Consider the following 19,983-nt stretch of genomic DNA (forward strand, 5'->3'; position numbering starts at 1 on the left):
CTACACAAGGATTTTTTTTTGAATATACAATGCATTTTAAACTTTAAAATATGCCTTTAAATGTTTATATATTTTTGTGTGTGTGTGGGGGGGGGGGGGGGGGGGTTTAAACTCGTATTGATGGATTTGTATTTTATACCCATGTTTTTTTTTTTTCTTTTAACTCGGAGTATGTGCGACACATTTTCCCGTGCGACACAAAAAACCTGTGCGACAGAAAATGAATCAACACGTGCGACACATTAGTAAATCAGCTCCTAGAAAAAGAGGAGTGAAATCTAAAAGACTCCAGAAAGAACACTCGGATTTTAGTAAATCAGGCCAGTGTGTGTGTGTGTGTGTGTGTGTGTGTGTGTGTATAGCATAAAACCACAAAGGAAAGGGTTACATATGCTCATATATATATATATATTTGAAAGAGCAGCAATTGAGCAGCCCACAGATGTTGAGGTCATTCATTTATGTATGAGATGCCATTCATTTATGTATGAGATGAATGAAGCCTGCAGAGCAGAAATCTGCTAAAAATACCACCAAATCCAGAAATCCCAGCGCCAGCCAGGTCATGGATCGTGAAAAAACTGGAAATCTTTATTATCCCCGTAATAAAATGCAACGTTTCGGCAACAGTAGCCTTTGCCAAGCATGGTACAAACAAGTAAAGTGTCATTATCTATCTATATATATAAAAGAAAAAACTTTCACTCACCTTCCTCCGTTGCCCCGTAGCGCGGCTACAGCTGTTCGGCCCTCCGGTCCGGTCTTCTTCCGTGTGCACGGGTCCTCACACTGTGCTCAGCCTATCACCGGCCATGGCGAGAGCGCAGTGTGATGATCCGTGCACACGGAAGAAGGAGGAAGACCGGACCAGGGGAACGAAGGAAGGTGAGTGAAAGTTTTTTTTATTTTTTGCAGTCCAGGCACAACGGACTGAAGATACTTTTCGCTAGACTACTCCTTTAACTTTTTTTCACATTCTATTATGTTGTGGCCTAGTGCAAAAATGAAATCAAGTTTTCCCCATCAATCTGCTCTCAATACCCCATAATGACGACGTGAAAACAGAATGTTAGAAATCTTTCCTCATTTTATTAAAAACAAAGAAACTAAATATTGCATTGACATAAGTATTAAAGGAAAACTGTCATATGTTTTGTCACGCACTATCCACTGGTACCTGTGGATAGTGCGGGAGACGCTGAACATTTTGAGTCCTACCTTGCCCGAATCCGCTGCGCCGTTCGCACGTTATAACTGGTTTTCGGCATATTCAAATTAGCTGCTAACTGGCACGGGAGGGGTTACTGCCTTAAACTGGCACTGTGACGTAACCGCCGCCCGGCCCACAGCACCGCTGGCTAATGAATATTCATACGTTGTCTTACATTCTCTGTCTCATCTCGGCCGAGTCCTGGACAATACTGCGCATGAGCGGGATTTCTTACTATACCCGGAAGCGGTCTTCAGCATTGCTTCCTTTGTCCGGAGCAGCGCTGGAGTAAGGGTGCATGCGCCAAATTATCCTTTTTTTTTTATAGAAAAGTGACCTAACTCCTTCAGCAGCCAATGCATATTTAACCCCTTAAGGACCCAGCCCAAATATACCTTAAGGACCCGGCCATTTTTTGAACATCTGACCACTGTCACTTCAAGCATTAATAACTCTGGGATGCTTTTACCTTTCATTCTGATTCCGAGATTGTTTTTTCGTGACATATTCTACTTTATGTTAGTGGTAAAAATGTTGTCGATACTTGCATCATTTCTTGGTGAAAAATTCAAAAATTTGATGAAAAAATTGAAAATTTTGCATTTTTTTTTACTTTGAAGCTCTCTGCTTATAAGGAAAATGGATATTCCAAATAAATTATACATTGATTCACATATACAATATGTCTACTTTATGTTTGCATCATAAAGTTTACATGTTTTTACTTTTGGAAGACATCAGAGGGCTTCAAAGTTCAGCAGCAATTTTAACATTTTTCAAAAAAAAATCAAAATCGAATTTTTCAGGGACCAGTTCAGTTTTGAAGTGGATTTGAAGGGCCTTCATATTAGAAATACCCCACAAATGACCCCATTATAAAAACTACACCCCTCAAAGTATTCAAAATGACATTCAGTAAGTGTGTTAACCCTTTAGGTGTTTCACAGGAATAGCAGCAAAGTAAAGGAGAAAATTCAAAATCTTCATTTTTTACACTCGCATGTTCTTGTAGACCCAGTTTTTGGATTTTTACAAGTGGTAATAGGAGAAATAGCCCCCAAAATTTGTAACCCAATTTCTCTCGAGTAAGGAAATACCTCATATGTGTTTGTCAAGTGTTCGGCGGGCGCAGTAGAGGGCACAGAAGGGAAGGAGCGACAATGGGATTTTGGAGAGTGAATTTTTCTGAAATGGTTATTGGGGGGCATGTCACATTTAGAAAGCCCCTATGGTGCCAGAATTTTTCGTTAAATTTATATGCGTAAATGAAGAAAATTTTTTTTTTTTTACTAAAATGCATTTTTCCCCCTAAATTTTAAATTTTTACAAGGGGTAATAGGAGAAAATGCCCCCCAAAATTTGTAACCCCATTTCTTCTGAGTATGGAAATACCCCATGTTAGGACGTAAAATGCTATGCTGGCGATCTACAATGCTCAGAAGAGGAGGAGCGCCATTGAGCTTTTGGAAAGAGAATTCGTTTGGAATGGTATTCAGGGGCCATGTGCGTTTATAAACCCATCCATGGTGCCAGAACAGTGGACCCCCCTACATGTGACCCCATTTTGGAAACTACACCCTTCATAGAATTTAATAAGGGGTACAGTGAGTATTTACACCCCACAGATCTTTGGAACAGTGGGCTGTGCAAATGAAAAATTTAATTTTTCATTTTTACGGACCACTGTTCCAAAAATCTGTCAGACACCTGTGGGGCGTAAATTATCAATGTACCCCTTATTACATTACATGAGGGGTGTAGTTTCCAAAATGGGGTCACATGTGTCGGGGGTCCATTGTTCTGGCACTATGGGGGCTTTGTAAACACATGTGGCCTTCAATTCCGGACAAATTTTCTCTTCAAAATCCCAATGGCGCTCCTTCTCTTCTGAGCATTGTAATTCGCCCGCAGAGCACTTTAAATTCACATATGGGGTATGTTCTTACTCAGAAGAGATGGGGTTACAAATTTGTTTTTTTTTTTCCTATTTTCCCCTGTGAAAATGAAAAATTTAGGGTAACACCAGCATTTTAGTGAAAAATTAAAATTTTTTCATTTTCCCATCCAACTTTAATGAAAATTCGTCAAACACCTGTGGGGTGTTCAGGCTCACTATACCCCTTGTCACGTTCCGTGACGGGTGTAGTTTCCAAAATGGGGTCACATGTGGGTATTTATTTTTTTTGCGTTTGACAGAACCGCTGTAAAATCAGCCACCCTTGTGTAAATCACCAATTTAGGCCTCAAATGTATGTGGTACGCTCTGATTCCTGAGCCTTGTTGTGCGTCCGCAGAGCCTTGTTGTGCGTCCGCAGTGCGTCCGCTTGTGGAAATAAAAATTATGGGGCAACACCAGCATGTTAGTGTAAATTTTTTTATTTTTTTACACTAACAGGCTGGTGTAGCCCCCAACTTTTCCTTTTCACAAGCGGTAAAAGGGAAAAAAAAGACCCCCAAAATTTGTAGTGCAATTTCTCCCGAGTACGGCAATACCCCATATGTGGCCCTAAACTGTTTCCTTGAAATATGACAGGGCTCCGAAGTGAGAGAGCGCCATGCGCATTTGAGGCCTAAATTAGGGATTGCATAGGGGTGGACATAGGGGTATTCTACACCAGTGATTCCCAAACAGGGTGCCTCCAGCTGTTGCTAAACTCCCAGCATGCCTGGACAGTCAGTGGCTGTCCAGAAATGCTGGGAGTTGTTGTTTTGCAACAGCTGGAGGCTCCGTTTTGGAAACACTGCCGTACAAGACGTTTTTAATTTTTATTGGGGGGGGGGACAGTGTAGTATATGTAGTGTTTTACTCTTTATTATGTGTTAGTGTAGTGTAGAGTTTTTAGGGTACATTCGCACTGGCGTGTTACGGTGAATTTCCCGCTAGGAGTTTGCGCTGCGGCGAAAAATTTGCCGCAGCCCAAACTTGAAACGGGAAATTTACTGTAAACCTGTCCGTGTAAATGTACCCTGTACATTCACATGGGGGGGGGGGGGGGGGCAAACCTCCAGCTGTTTCAAAACTACAACTCCCAGCATGTACTGACAGACCGTGCATACTGGGAGTTGTACTTTTGCAACAGCTGGAGGCACACTGGTTGGAAAACCTTCAGTTAGGTTCTGTTACCTTACTCAGTATTTTCCAACCAGTGTGCCTCCAGCTGTTGCAAAACTACAACTCCCAGCATGTACTAATTACCGAAGGGCATGCTGGGAGATGTAGTTATGCAACAGCTGGAGGTACCCAACTACAACTCCCAGCATGCCGAGACAGCTGTTTGCTTTCTGGGCATGCTGGGATTTGCAGTTTTGCAACATCTGGAGAGCTACAGTTTTTAGACCAGTGCACAGTGATCTCCCAACTGTGGACCTCCAGATGTTGCAAAACTACAACTCCCAGCATGCTCAGACAACAAACAGCTATGTGGGCATGCTAGAAGTTGTAGTTTTGCAAGATCTGGAGGGATATAGTTTAGAGACCACTGTATAATGGTCTCAAACTGCAGCCCTCCAGCTGTTGCAAAACTACATATTCCAGCATGCCCAAACAGCTATCTGGGCATGCTGGGAGTTGTAGTTTTGCAACATCTGGAGGGCTACAGTTTAGAGACCACAGTCTAAGACTGTAGCCCTCCAGATCAACTTACCGGCTTCCGTAGGATCCCGGGAGCCGTCCTCTTCTGACGCACATCACGCCGCCCGCCGATCACCGTCGCCGCAGCCTTTGGATCGGTAAGTGGACGTCCGTGCCTGATCCCCTTCGTTTCCCCGTTCTGCCCCGCCTATTGTGGGTGGGCAGGACGGGGAAAATAAAAGTTAACCCCCCCGCTCCCAGTCTGCTATTGGTTGTCGCCTCTGACGATCAATAGCAGACCAATAGCAGGGATAGGAGGGGTGGCACCCCTGCCACCTCACTCCTATGCCTACAGGGGGATCGTGGGTGTCTTAGACAACCGCGATCCCCCTTATATTCCGGGTCACCGGGTCACCATAGACCCGTATGACCTGGAATCGGCGCAAATCTCAAGTGTGAATTCACTTGCGATTTGCGCCGATCGCCGACGGGGGGGGTCTGTGGTGCCTGCTGATTGATATCAGCAGTCACCCCGGCCCGGTCCCCGGCCCGGTTCCCACGGGCGTATGGACACGCCCTGGGTCCTTAAGTACCAGGACGTCAAGGCGTATCCATACGCCCTAGGTCCTTAAGTGGTTAAAGGAGTATTCCAGGATTTTGTTTTTATTTGACTATGCTACAGGGGCTGTAAAGTTAGTGTAGTTCATAATATAGTGTCTTTACCCGTGTATGACGGTTTTCTCACAATTCTTCTGTGATTTTCACCCCAATATTTATTTTTAACAGCATACAAAATGACTGTTGTCTCAGATTTTGCAATGCGTCTGAGACCTCACTCACTAGTCAGCTGATGACAGGGAGCCTGTCTGCTTCAATGGGTGGAGGGATCACTTGGTGGGAGACAGATGAATCTGCAACTAATGCAACAGCTGTAGGCACCCTGATTCAAAACCACAGGTCTTTTGAATGGATGCAGCTCATTTACGTTTCAATGGGTGGGGTGGCTGATGTGTGGGAGGGAGAAAAATGGAATTATGGGATTTGTAGGCACAAGAAGAAAACTCAAACAGGAAAAACAAGTTCACAAAAAGCTAGCCACAGTGTTATGGTAATGTCACAACATAGCCATTTAGCCCCAGGAAAAGCGCAGATCCTTCCTAAGCATGTCCATTACTGTCTGCCAGGTATGTACTAAAATCACCTTATGGTGGAGAACCCCTATAATATAAGAAAAAGCAATGTAAATCCATGTATAAGTCAATATAAGTCGAAGCTTAAAGTGCATCTGTCACATGATATATAGTCTTAGGACTTAAAAACCAAGGGCGTACCTGTATGTCCTGGATCGTTAAATGAAGTGAGCGGAGGAGCTGCGCTTGCTTCATAGGTGGTGACTGACAGCTGCAATCCGCCATTGATAGTCATTAACCCTTTAGATGCCGCAATCAAGGCCGATTACAGTGTCTAAAGGTATAAATTACATATGCCAGTAGCTTAGTGGTGCTAATTAAACCTCGTAAATTCATTACAGGGTTTCGATGAGCTAAAATGGCATTGGACAGTCGCCTTAATTGCCTTACTTTAGAAAGTAGTAAAATATAGAGAAAAAATATATAAAGTGGGTGGCCCAGATTTATCAAAGTTTTTCAAAAACTCTGCTGCGCCGAGGTATGTTAAAGTGCCTAATGTAATTTCACATTCCCCGCTGCGTCCTGTGATTGGCCGGGACCAAGCAGCCAATCACGGGACCCAGCAGGAAATTTGATCTTACAAACTCTCCGGCTCCGTTATATGTTAAAAGGAGCCCTGGGTGGCATCACTCTGCAGCCGCCTGGGACTCCTGCAGATGGGCGGGGAGATGTGTAGGAGCCGTCCCTACCATGCCTCAGCACTGCAGAACACACTGAAGGATGGCAGGGATGGCTCCTGCACATCTTCCGGCCCGGCTGTGGGAGACCCGGGCGGCTGCAGTGTTATGTCAGCCCGGGCTCCCTTTGCTACAGCGCCGCAGAGTTTACTGTCATTTCAAATTTGTCACCTGCCCTCTTACAAGCTTGTCACCTGCCCGCTGCCGCACTATTACAACTCCCAGCAACTCCAGGGCATGCTGGGAGTTGTAGTCATGCAGCGGGGGGAGGGGGTAGGTGACAAGCTTGTCACTCACCCGCACATCTCCCGCACTACATGACTACAACTCCCAGCATGTCCTTAATGTAGGGGCATGCTGGGAGTTGAAGTCGTGAGGCAAGGCAGATGCATGAGTGGATGAAAATAAATGTATTAACCTATTTTTCTTTTTTTTTTTTCTCATTTCAGATCCGTGTATCCTATGGACTACTTCGGATTCGGTGGACTGCATCGATAATCACCCCCAATTATTACCCCGGTACCCACCGCCACAGGGGTGCCGAGAAGAGCCACTACCAACAGGCTCGGAGCATCAAAAATGTCGCTCCTGTGCCTAGGTGGTAACAGGCTGACGTTATTTAGGCTAGGGAGGGCCAGTAACAATGGTCCTCGCCCACCCTGGTAACATCAGCCTAAATAATGCCAGCCTGTTACCGCCTAGGCCCAGGAGTGCGATTTTTGATGCTCCGGGCCTGTTGGTACTGGCTCTTCCTGGCACCCCTGTGGTGGTGATTACCGGGGTAATAATTGGGGGTTAGCGCTAGCTGATTTTGTGGCTAACACTAAGCCCGGCTTAGTAATGGACTCCCTCTATAAGATGGCTTCCCCTACTAAGCCTGTAAAGTACATTTAAAAAAAACACGTGTTCTGTAGGCATTTTTTTTTTTTTTTTTGCTTTAGTTTTGCTTATGTATGGCACATTTGTGTGAAGCCTAGTTAGGCTGTATTTGTGAGAGGGGCGGAAACATCTCCACCCCCCTCGCACGTCAGGCGGTACATAGGGTTGTGGGCGGGGGCAGGGGTATATAACGCCCCTACCTCCTATCAGTCGGATTTATATATATATATATATATATATATATATATATATATATAAATCTAACAATTTTTTTTCAAAGCTGCAAATTGGTGTTCTGAAGTAATTTATTGTTTTTTGCTTATGTGGGCTTAAAAAGAAAGGTATTCAAAAGTGATTTATTGGTTTTTGCTTATGTGAGCCAAATTTATCAACCTCCCTGTGATATTATGATTTGTGATCAGGGCTTACACATTTGTACTCGTGATAATGATATATACTTACTTGTTATGTACACATTATGACTCAACCTATCGGTCTGAGATGTGCCTGATGACCGCGATGGAGGCCATACCTTAAGAGGGCATGCCCTGTAATGGATGAAATGAGGAATAAAAAGAGGAAAAGAGAGGGAGGGTTGGGAGAGGTCCGCAAACGTCACGAACGGCCGACTGATAGGAGGTAAGGGCGTTATATACCCCTGCCCCCGCCCACAACCCTATGTGCCGCCTGACGTGCGAGGGGGGTGGAGATGTTACCGCCCCTCTCACAAATACAGCCTAACTAGGCTTCACACAAATGCGCCATACATAAGCAAAACTAAAGCAAAAAAAAAATGCCTACAGAACTCGAATACCAAAGCAACAATGATAAATGTCCCCCGGTATCGACCTTTCGGAACAAAGACTATATTTAATTTTTACTATTAAGTGTACTGTGTGAAAACCAAACCCAACTGAAATTAGCAACATTTCGGAGGGTTTTCTTTCCAATTTTCCTCTAGAAATAATATTTTTTTTGTTATGCCATTCATTAGGGTAAAATAAAAATTACAAACTTCAATTGCTCACATAAAAACAAGGCCTCATATGGGTCTGTAGATGAAAAATATAAAAGATATGACTCTTAAGGCTCCTTTCACACTATATTATTGTTCCGTTTAGGAACTTCCGTCAGAAGTTCCGTCACTTTATCGGGGAAAACCGTCCGTTACAAAACCCCTGACGGCCGCGACTAAATCGCATTGCAGCCTATGGGGTTTTGTAACGGCCCGTTTGCACCCGTATATGCCCGTAATTCATTACAGACGTTATACAGTGAGGGAACATCGTGAAAATGGTCTGTGTTCTTAAGGGGTTAACACTTGGGCCCAGATTAAATATCTTCCGTTTTCTCGTGTGTGAATAATCCCTGAAACACAAAATCTTCTCAGTGTTATTGTCAGGCTCTCATAGAGATACAGCAATAGATGCACTGGGATACATTACAAGTTGAGAGCACAACAACAGCTCCCAGCATGTTTTGCAGTCTGTGGGAGTTGTAGTTTTGCAGCACCTAATCTAGGGCATTGGTGTAACCCACAGAACAGCAGAAGCCTTGAAAACTATTTCCCATGCAGTACCTACCAAAGGCCACTAGGTGGCGCTTTTCACTTGTTTTCGTCCCCAGCCCGGTGCACGCATCCAGCAGACAAGGAAATATTTGCTCTCCCACTACGGACCGCTGCAAGAGACAAAAAGCTTCAGTCGTTCGGCGTCCTGAAAAGTAAGCTTGTTGCACGTTCGATTCCTGTCTTTAAACAATGAAGGCTCATTTGTGGTGTAAGCATTAGGAAGGATTTATGATTTTCAGTTTTTGCTATTCCACAAAGTGACAGTGCACTTGGGTCATAGTCTGCGCTTAAAAGGTCCTGGCAGGCAACATGGCGCCCTCCAGTTCTGAATAGTGGAGGTAGGAACAGTGCTAAATAGAAGTGTAAATCTTGTGAAATGTCTATGGTATAAGCAATGAGGAAATGTTATGTCAGGTTATTGTACTGAATGGTAAAAATGACTTTCCCACTGTATCTTTATGCTCTGCACACAGTTGTCTAGGTTTTCCTGGGCTGTAGGGGTTAATGTAGTTTTAATAATAAGAGAGTATGTATACAGTGAGGACCACTGGACCTGTTGTCACCAGGAGCCCTGCACCCCCTGCTGGCCTATGGTGGAAACATCATTCATGTCTGTGGGGAGAGAGAGTGGTGCAGATCACTTCTGTGGAAAATGTAATAAGCGATCTGATTGGTTAGGCAACTGCACCACTCTTCCTCTACACAGGATTTGATAAATCTCCCCCATTATGTATATCAGTGGTCCCCAAACTGTGGCCCTCCAGATGTTGCAAAACTACAATTCCCAGCATGCCTGGACAGCCGTTGGCTGTCCAGGCATGCTGGGAGTTGTAGTTTTGCAACATCTGGAGGGCCACAGTTTGGGGACCACTGATGTATATAAGTAATGGAAATATTCAAGTTTTTTTTATCACCATTAGAGTCTGTGAAGAGTATTTCTGCTTGTAGTCTGACCGGAGAACTCTTTGTAGAGCTGCATCAATGTTACTTCTTATCTGAATGTTGCCCACAACTGCTCTGCTCCCCCTACTAGAGGATAGGGTCTTCTTCTTTCTTCTACTTCTTTTTTTTTATTTTAAATGGAGCCATTACTATAGGTGTTCAATTGAGCATTCATTGGATTCTGCACTGGGGTTACTTGGAGCAGAACAGTGGTAAGACCTGATGCAGATGTGAACATCAGTCTGTGTCCGTTTCACAAATTTTCATAATGAACTGTTTAACTAACAGGATAGACAAGCAGAGATTGTCTAATGTATCTGTCCTATTAAAACAGAATTTTGACAGATCTGTTTATTTATTTTTTATTTTTTGGACAATGCAAGTCTGTGGCAACAGGATTCCACAAGATAGGCATTCTGTTGCACCATCTGTTTTTCTTAAAGGGTTATTCCAACTTAAGTTATGTTATCCAAAGGACAGGGGATAAGTGTGAGATGCAGGGGGTACTCTGCTATGTCTGGTGGCTCTGTAGAGTATGAATGGGGTGGTGGTGTGCCATTGAAAACATAAAAGTCTGAGTGCTGTTCTGAAGATCACAGGGGGGCGGGGCAGAAGTTAGTTTAAAGGGGTACTCTGGAGTATCGTAACATCACGACTCTGCCCGTCACGACTCTGCCGTCACACTACACACTCTGAGCCTTCAGCGCTGCGGAGAGTTCGCAAAGGTGGGTGCTGAATGACAGTTTGCGGGGGTCCCCAGCGGTGGGACATCTTATCCCCTATCCTTTGTATTAGGGCCGGAGAACCACTTTAAAGGTCTAGTCCAGTGGTGAACCCAGTGGTGAACAACTTATCCCCTATCCTAAGGATAGGGGATAAGTTTGAGATCACGGGGGGTCCGACCGCTGGGGCCCCCTGCGATCTCCTGTACGGAGCCCCGACAGCCCGCGGGAAGGGGGCGTGTCGACCTCTGCACGAAGCGGCGGCCGACACGCCCCCTCAATACAACTCTATGGCAGAGCCGAAGCGCTGCCTTCGGCAATCTCCGGCTCTGCCATAGAGATGTATTGAGGGGGCGCGTCAGCCGCCGCTTCGTGCGGGGGTCGACCCCCGTTATCTGGACGGAGAGCCTGGCCCCCGTACAGAGAGATCGCAGGGGGCCCCAGCGGTCGGACCCCCGCGATCTCAAACTTATCCCCTAACCTTAGGATAGGGGATAAGTTTTTCACCACTGCACTACCCCTTTAAGTTGGAATACTCCAGGAACAAGCAATTGCAAACCAATTTTCGTATACTTCACCCAACCCCGTCCATCAATCCACCTTCCCCTTTTGCCCTATGCTGGATTTTTTCAGGATAAAGAAATTTGCCACTGTAGTTTTTAACTTAAGTTACAGAGCTAATAATTAGAGATGAGCGAACTTACAGTAAATTCGATTCATCACGAACTTCTCGGCTCGGCAGTTGATGACTTATCCTGCATAAATTAGTTAAGCTTTCAGGTGCTCCGGTGGGCTGGAAAAGGTGGATACATTTCTAGGAAAGAGTCTCCAGCCCACCGGAGCACCTGAAAGCTGAACTAATTTATGCAGGATAAGTCATCAACTGCCGAGCCGAGAAGTTCGTGACGAATCGAATTTACTGTATGTTCGCTCGTCTCTACGAATAATGCCTCTTTACAGTATGTATGGATTTTTGTATTTGATCTAAATTATGTGAATCAGTAATAGTGGTGTAAGGTAAAAGCAGGAACAAAGAACCTTAGGCAAAACAGAACCCCCTTCCAGCAGATTATTAATCATATACTTTATTTTGTTCATTTAATATGATCCAAAATCTTATTAGTTTGTTTCACATGTGCAGCGCTCTGTGGTCCTGTTGAATGAATTCTGGCCAGATCATTAGAAAGGACTGCTTGGTTATTGAAAGTGCACAGTTGGTACTTTACTGGATCACATACGTATTGTGTGGGCATTTCATTAATGTTTAGCTGAAGAAATATTATTCTTTGTGTTACAGAACATTTTAATTCAAGTTTTAACCTACTGCAATGGAGTCTAAAGCCAGAGCTTATAAACCAGATGGCCAATGGCAGTATTACCTACCAAATCTTCCTATTCACAAATGCAGAGATGAGCTGCTTCAGACTGCAAGAGAACATTCTTTTTTTGTGGTAACTGGAGATACCGGTAGTGGGAAGACTACTCAGCTGCCTCAGTATCTGTACAAAGCAGGTGACTATATTCTATAGTCTACATACTACGCATACAAATATCATCAGTAATCTTAAGTTATTACAGCTATTTTCTGGGCAAACGGGATATACCCATGTCAGATATTTATACCATATCAGCAGGTGTCCGATAGCTAAATGAGTTCTATCTTTACTTCTTATCTTTGGGCTCTCCCCCTATTGGGGAGCTTGGCTCTACTCAATATATGGGGTTTTAGTCAAAACCAAACATTTTCATCTTATGAAGACCCCCTTGTCAAGAGTTTTGTGTTGCCTGATCCTTGGCCAACACGAAACAGGATATGTTCCCTTATTATAACAAACTATGATGTACTACCGTATATACTCGAGTATAAGCCGTGTTTTTCAGCACAATTTTTCGTGCTGAAAACGCCCTCCTCGGCTTATACTCGAGTGAACTCTCCGCCTGTCAATCCCCGCAGTGGTCTTCAACCTGCGGACCTCCAGATGTTTCAAAACTACAACTCCCAGCATGCCCGGACAGCCATCGGCTGTCCGGGCATGCTGGGAGTTGTAGTTTTGAAACATCTGGAGGTCCGCAGGTTGAAAACCACTGTGGCCTTCGTCATCATCCAGACCCCCCCTTTAGTTTTCTACTCACCTCCCCTCGGTGGGAAGGAAGGGTGAGCTGGTCCAGGCCATCTATGCTGCAGGGACCGTCCGGGGGGGGAGGGTTGTCCCGGGCTGTCCATTTTCACCGGGAGGCCCTCTTCTCCGCTCCGGGCCGGCCTAGTGATGTTGCCTTGACGCCGCCGCACAGGGATGTCCGTGCGCAGCAGACGTCCCTGCGCATGACAGCCATCGGCTGTCCAGGCATGCTGGGAGTTGTAGTTTTGAAACATCTGGAGGTCCGCAGGTTGAAGACCACTGATTGACAGACAGTGATGATGAAAGGGGGGGGATGATGACTAGGGAGATGATGACAGGGGTGAAAATGACAGGGTGATGATGAAGGGGGATGATGACAGGGTGATGATGAAGGGGGTGTTAATGACGGGGGCTGGATGATGACATGGGGGGGGATGATGTATTTCCCACCCTAGGCTTATAGTAGAGTCAGTAACTTTTCCTGGGTTTTTGGGCTGAAATTAGGGGCCTTGGCTTATATTCGGGTCAGCTTATACTCGAGTATATACGGTATGTAACGTCACTGAGTTTCAGAGAAGTTGTCAAGTGCTGCGAGGTGGGGGGGGAGAAACTGCCTTAATTAAAATGATGATTTATCTGAAAGGCTGCAATATTTCATAGACGCTTGTTGCAAGGGTGCCTGTGCAACTTTCATGCTGCTTGTGGGTCGGGCACCATGATATTCTTGACAGGTTAATTTTAATCCTATCTATACATGATACGTAGTGACTGAATCTTTCTTACCCCTTTGACAATGCTTATATATACGTCATTCTAGGGTTTGGAAAACATGGCATTATTGGTGTCACTCAGCCTCGCCGAGTAGCAACAATTTCTGTAGCACAAAGAGTTGCAGAAGAAATGGATTGTGTGTTAGGTAGTACAGTAGGATACCAAGTGCGTTTTGATGACTGCACCTCACAGGTATGTTGTTTTTTTCCTTTATAGTATTACCAAAGTAAAGAATAGTTCATATTTATAATTTAAATATTAAATTATATAATCTAGAAAAATAGCAATATTTAAAAAAAAATCCTTGTTCCTTATCCCTTTATGCTGTACTATCCAGAATTTTAACCACAAAATGGTATTTAGATGCTGAACATCATCTTGTAGCAGCACTAAACTTTGCCTGTCAGGGTACCTGCACTGCTGCACCATAAAATGGAATGTACTTACCTGGTGCTGATTCCTCACCGTATTCTAGCTTTGCTAGTCCTCACTGTCTATCTTTTCCTGCTTTCTTCTTGACACACATGAAATGCCCTCTCAGCCCATCATTTGCTGTGACAGGTCACTGTGGACAGTGATTTGTTAAGTAGGTGTTTCCTGTGTGTCAAGAGGGATCAGAAAGCACTAAACATAAGGGACTGGCACTAGAGATGAGTGAATTTACAGTAAATTCGATTCGTCACGAACTTCTCAGCTCGGCAGTTGATGACTTATCCTGCATAAATTAGTTCAGCTTTCAGGTGCTCCAGTGGGCTGTAAAAGGTGGATACAGTCCTAGGAGACTCTTTCCTCGGAATGTATCCACCTTTTCCAGCCCACCGGAGCACCTGAAGGCTGAACTAAATTGACGCAGGATAAGTCAACAACTGCCGAGCTGAGAAGTTCGTGACGAATCGAATTTACTGTAAGTTCGCTCATCTCTAACTGGCACCATTGGAACATTGCTGTTAGAAAATTGGCAGAAGGTAATTAACTTATTTTTTCTTAATGTCACCCATCATACTATTTAAAAATAATTATCTGTACAACCACTTTAAACATTGAAAAGAAAAACTTGAATGTTTGTGCACGATGACAAAAAGTAATTCAATGTATTGGTATAACTACACAATATCTTAAAAAAATATAATCTTGTTTTTTTATTTTATTTATATGTATGTCTTCCTGTAGAAAACTGCAATCATGTACATGACTGATGGATGTCTATTGAGGCACACGCTGACCGATTCAAACCTCACCAAATTTAGCACAGTTGTCTTGGATGAAGCTCATGAGCGGAGTTTAAGTACTGTAAGTGCAATTTTAGAAGCATCTGGTTGTCGATTACTTATAAATATATACAACAAATTTTCATAAAGTGTGCTAGTATTACAATGCAAGTGGTCAAAAGAGGAATAATGAGTAAAAGAAAGGAATCAAGAGTATTTCCCACCAAAATAACCCACCCAGATAGATATGTCACATTGCTGCAAAACTTAACAGGCAAATATGTAAATGATTATGGGTGTGGTTTAATTATAGACACTCAGTCTTGCCACAAGAGGGTGTAAAAAAACGAAGACATTTGCTGAGTAAAAAGTTGCTAAAAGAAGCAGGATGGTCATTTTGACGAATTGTCCACCATCTAGGGTATTATGACCAAGCTGTTAGGAGTTGTTGGGAGCAGTGGTTACGTAAGCTCAGGCATACATGGCGAACAGGCCCACAAAGGCAACCATAGAGAGAAACTGCAGTAGCATCTCCCTCCTCCCTAACTGCTTTAGACTTTGTTATGCTAGGGACTCTGTGCACAATCTTTTTGGGTTCAAGGGGAATGTTGACAAATTGTAACACTTCCATATGCTACTATAAAACTAAAATAGTTATCTCCATGTGGCATAATAACGTCTAATAGGTTGGAGTTGAACTTTAGGCACTCCTCCTTATTAAAGCACAGACAAGACCTTTACAGAGTAGCTGTCATTTCAAAAACTTTTGACATAGAGAGGTGTCAACAATTTTATCAGTGGGGGTTGGGTGCTGAGACCTGGAGCAATTGTTAAAACCAGCTGGGAGAAGTGCACAGCTGAGCACTCTTTCTCCCTGTCTTATGCTCCATTTTATTCTCTATAGGGCTGACGATTTTAGCGATCAGAACTGTTTGGTGGCCACAAAGGCGCTGTCCGCACTATTCGTTGTGGAGACAAATTTATATCCCTGTTCTAGAATTGGCAGGGTTCCCAATGGTTGATGCCCCAACAATCTGCTTGTTATACCATATCCTATGGATAGGGGATATTTAATGAGATTGGAAAACACCTTTATTAAAACTTGTGATGTGATAAAAATGGTCATGTGATTCCAATCTGGCCCCACCATCTTTATTCCTCTGTATGACTATAATTGACTGTTGCTGAAAACATAATTTCTCTCCTAAGAGACTAGGATTGTAGTGATATAGTAGGTCAGTCTTCACAATTATTAGCATCAGACTTATAAAATGTTTGTCTTTGTTTTTCTCTGGTATCTGCAGTCTCTCCAGTACATTTCTATTGAGTTGTAGCTTCACACTTCCTGTAAAAGTTGAATAGAAATCCTTCACAAGCAGACAGGCTGAAGCTGCATCACAAAGGAATACCGTATTTTTCACCGTATAAGACGCACTTTTTCTTCCCCAAAACTGGGGGGAAAAGTCGGTGCGTCTTATACGGCGAATACTCCCCGATCGCGGTGATGCCCTGTATTAACCCTTCAGACGCGGCGATCAAAGCTGACCGCCGTGTCTGAAGGGAAAGTGACACTAACCCGACTGTTCAGTCGGGCTGTTCGGGACAGCCCGACTGAATAGCCGGGTTAGTGTTTACAGGACACCGGGAGGGACCTTGCCTGCCTCCTCGGTGTCTTCTCCGTTCAGGGATCCCCTGTATGGCCGGCACTCTCCTTCCTTGTCGTCACGTACGTGCGTCGGCGTGCGTAACGACGTGATGGCGGCGACGGAGAGCGAGGATACCCGGCCGGCAGCAGAGACGTCCCGGAGCGACGGGGACACGACGACAGCGATGGAGCGACATCCAGGGCAGCGGTGACGGGTCCTGAGCGGCGGGGACACGTGAGTATTACCTCCTATGCAGTGGTCTTCAATCTGCGGACCTCCAGATGTTGCAAAACTACTACTCCCAGCATGCCCGGACAGCCAACGGCTGTCCGGGCATGCTGGGAGTTGTAGTTTTGCCACATCTGGAGGTCCGCAGGTTGAAGACCACTATTGGGTTCAAAATCTTTATTTTTTTAGATTTTGCACCTATAAATTGGGTGCGTCTTATACGCCGGTGCGTCCTATAGGGCGAAAAATACGGTACATTGATACTTTCCACTGTCACTAACTATATTTAGACAGAACTCAGGGCAGAGCATGTACAGTGATGAGACTTCACCCCCTTCTCTCTTTACAAAGCCAGAGGCATCACGGGAACTAAAGCTGCATTAGAAAAGCCATATCAGGGATAAGAAAGGAATCAAGATGGCAGATAGCACATCTGTTAAATAGCACGTCCGCCACCATCTGCACAACTAGATTACTTCATTTTGTCTCTGCCCCTGGGATAAAAATACATTTTACTGGATTTCAATTTTTTTTTTTTACTTTTTTTCAAATTAATTAATAAGTCTAATGGTTATGCAAGCACATTTTGTATTTGCAAACAATTTTGGGCCAATAAGCCCATTATGCCAGAACCCAGACCTGGCATTCAACAAATTCAAATGAATTATTAACCTTCTGGAGGATTTTTCTCAGCATGGGCCTCAAAGAAACCAACAATAAAGCCATGTTGGTCCATCGATCTATTTGTTATAGGATATCCCAATAGTTTGTTCTGTATTTCAATTAAAAACTTTGGGGCCCTTTTAAAATTTTTGTTGTAATAATTGGTGTGGGTCTCGGCACCCATTCAATGAAAACATTAGACATATCTCTATGACACTTCACAAGTTTTTGAAATTAGAGGTACAATGTAAAGGTCTTGCCTGTGTTCTGGTAAGGAGTCCCTAAAGTGGAACTCCCTCTTGTTAGACATTATTATCCCATATAAAGATAAAGCTTTTTGGAAAAAGACTTAGTGTGTGATCCTATCATTCAGTGCTACCGAATTCCTTAGAATAGAATCAATAAGTTACAAGTTATACTGAAACTTTTCCAACATAGTTATCTATCAATTTGCTTACATTCCTGCGCTATAACAAGATGCCAATAGCTTTAATAGGATTTTCATTGTGACAGGTTCCCCATAGCTTGTTCATCTGAAATGGTCAACACATTTATAGCATGGCAAATCCCAGTGATCACAGATATATAAGGGAGAGGAATATTATTGTAAATGCATATGTTTTTTTATATAGTTGGTCATTTTTTCCTAACTCAGTTTATATAAGGGAATGTTCCTTTTACTGGATAAGAAAATTATCAAGCAAAAGATACCCTTTTTTTTAAGTTATTTCTGCAATATATCAATTTTTATGTTCTTTATTTTAAAAAGTATATTATTTTAATGGACAGTTCTGCAAACACATATGTGGGAATTTAACAAGGACTTTTCCCTTTTTTCCCCGTTCCCTGGGACTTTACAGGGTTACAGCGTTATGTGACTCAGTGGGTATACTATAATTTGTGCTGGAAATTGATGTATTCTGTCTGTATTTTTTTCATATCAGCTGGCTCCAGAAAGCTAAACAGATTTGTAAATTACTTCTATTAAAAAAGTCTTAATTCTACCAGTACTTATTAGCTGCTGAAGTTGAGTTGTTCTTTTCTGTCTGACAACAGTTCTCTCTGCTGCACCAATTCCAAAATTTCATGAAAATGTTTAAAATGTAGCATTTTTGCTAACTTTGAAACTCTCTACTTGTAAGGAAAATAGACATACCAAATAAATTATTTATTGATTCACATATACAATGTGTGTACTTAATGTTTGCATCATAAAGTTGACATGTTTTTACTTTTAGAAGATATCAGAGGGCTTCAAAGTTCAGCAGTAATTTTTCACAAAATTTTCAAAATCGGAATTTTTCACGGACCAGTTCAGTTTTGAAGTGGATTTTATGGGCCTTCATATTAGAAGTACCCCATAAATTACCCCATTATAAAAACTGCACCCCTCAAAGTATTCAAAATGACATTCAGTAAGCGTGTTAACCCTTTAGGTGTTTTTTTCCGAAATAGCAGCTAAGTGAAGGAGAAAATTCAAAATCTACATTTTTTACATAGTTTTTGAATTTTTACATGTGGGTAAAAGGAGAGAAATCCCCCTAAAATTTGGCATACTATTTTGGAACCTATACCCCTCAAGGAACGTAACAAGGGGTACAGTGAGCCTTAACACCAGGTATTTGACGACTTTTCGTTAAAGTTGCATGTGTAAATAAAAATAAAAAATGTCACTAAAATGCTGGTTTCCCCCCCCCCCCCCCAAATTTTATATTTTTACAAGGGGTAATAGGAGAAAATACCCCCTCAAAATTTGTAACCCCATCTCTTCTGAGTATGGAAATACCCCATGTGTGGATGTCAAATGCACTGCAGGCGCACTACAATGTCACATTTGGCTTTTGGAAAGAAAATTTAGCTAAAATGGTTTTTGGGGGGGCCTGTTGGATTTATGAAGCCCCTATGGTGCAAGAACAGCAAAAATAAAACCCACGTGGCATACTATTTTGGAAACTACACCCCTCAAGGAACGTAGCAAGGGGTACAGTGAGCCTTAACACCCCACAGGTGTTTGACGACTTTTCGTTAAAGGACAACTGTAGTGCAAGACTTTTATATATTCCTGTGCCCGGGCCTCAAAAAGAAACAAAATAAACATTAACTCACCTTACTACGTTCCTCTGGCTGTCTGGGCTTGCTGGGAGTTGTAGTTTGGCAACTCCTGGAAGGCAGCAGTGAAGATCACTTACCGCTGATCTTAACTGCTGCCTCAGCCGGTCCCAGCACCCGCCGCCATCTTGCCCCCGCTCTGCCCCAACATCCAGGGGCGGGCAGAGCGGGGATTTCAACTTTAACCTCCCGCCCCCCTCCTGCCATTGGTCGGCTAGTCCTAATGACCAATGGCAGGGGATAGGAGCGAGGTGGCAGCTGCCACCTCGCTCCTATCCCTCAGGATGATCGGGGCTGTTTCTGACAGCTCCGATCATCCCTATTTTCCGGGCTATCAGGTCACCAGAGACCCGATCAAACCCGGAACCCTGCAAGTCCTTGTCATTTGTCAGTCACTTACTGACTGACTAGTGACAACGATCAGCAGCAGGGGACTATTCTGATTGGTCCCCCAGCTGTATAGTGTCATCGGTCAGC

The 19,983-nt window shown here is 43.5% G+C and overlaps 1 protein-coding gene across 6 annotated transcripts in view; it reads left to right on the top strand.

The window, feature by feature from the left end:
• The first annotated feature begins 9,162 nt into the window (after positions 1-9,162).
• The window catches only part of DHX40 (DEAH-box helicase 40), a 56,919-nt gene continuing 46,098 nt past the window's right edge, over positions 9,163-19,983 (top strand). For 5 of the 6 annotated variants that reach the window (XM_056556655.1, XM_056556658.1, XM_056556656.1 and 2 more), the window contains exons 1-4: positions 9,218-9,435; positions 12,059-12,273; positions 13,699-13,844; positions 14,823-14,942. In XM_056556655.1, coding sequence (XP_056412630.1) covers positions 12,090-12,273; positions 13,699-13,844; positions 14,823-14,942 — 450 coding nt within the window. In that variant the 5' untranslated portion in view covers positions 9,218-9,435; positions 12,059-12,089. Of the gene's footprint in view, positions 9,436-12,058; positions 12,274-13,698; positions 13,845-14,822; positions 14,943-19,983 lie in introns of all 6 variants that reach the window. The other variant, XM_056556657.1, reaches the window with a different exon arrangement.

The sequence above is a fragment of the Hyla sarda genome, chromosome 2 (assembly GCF_029499605.1).
Source record: "Hyla sarda isolate aHylSar1 chromosome 2, aHylSar1.hap1, whole genome shotgun sequence".
Classification (NCBI taxonomy): Eukaryota; Metazoa; Chordata; class Amphibia; order Anura; family Hylidae; genus Hyla; species Hyla sarda.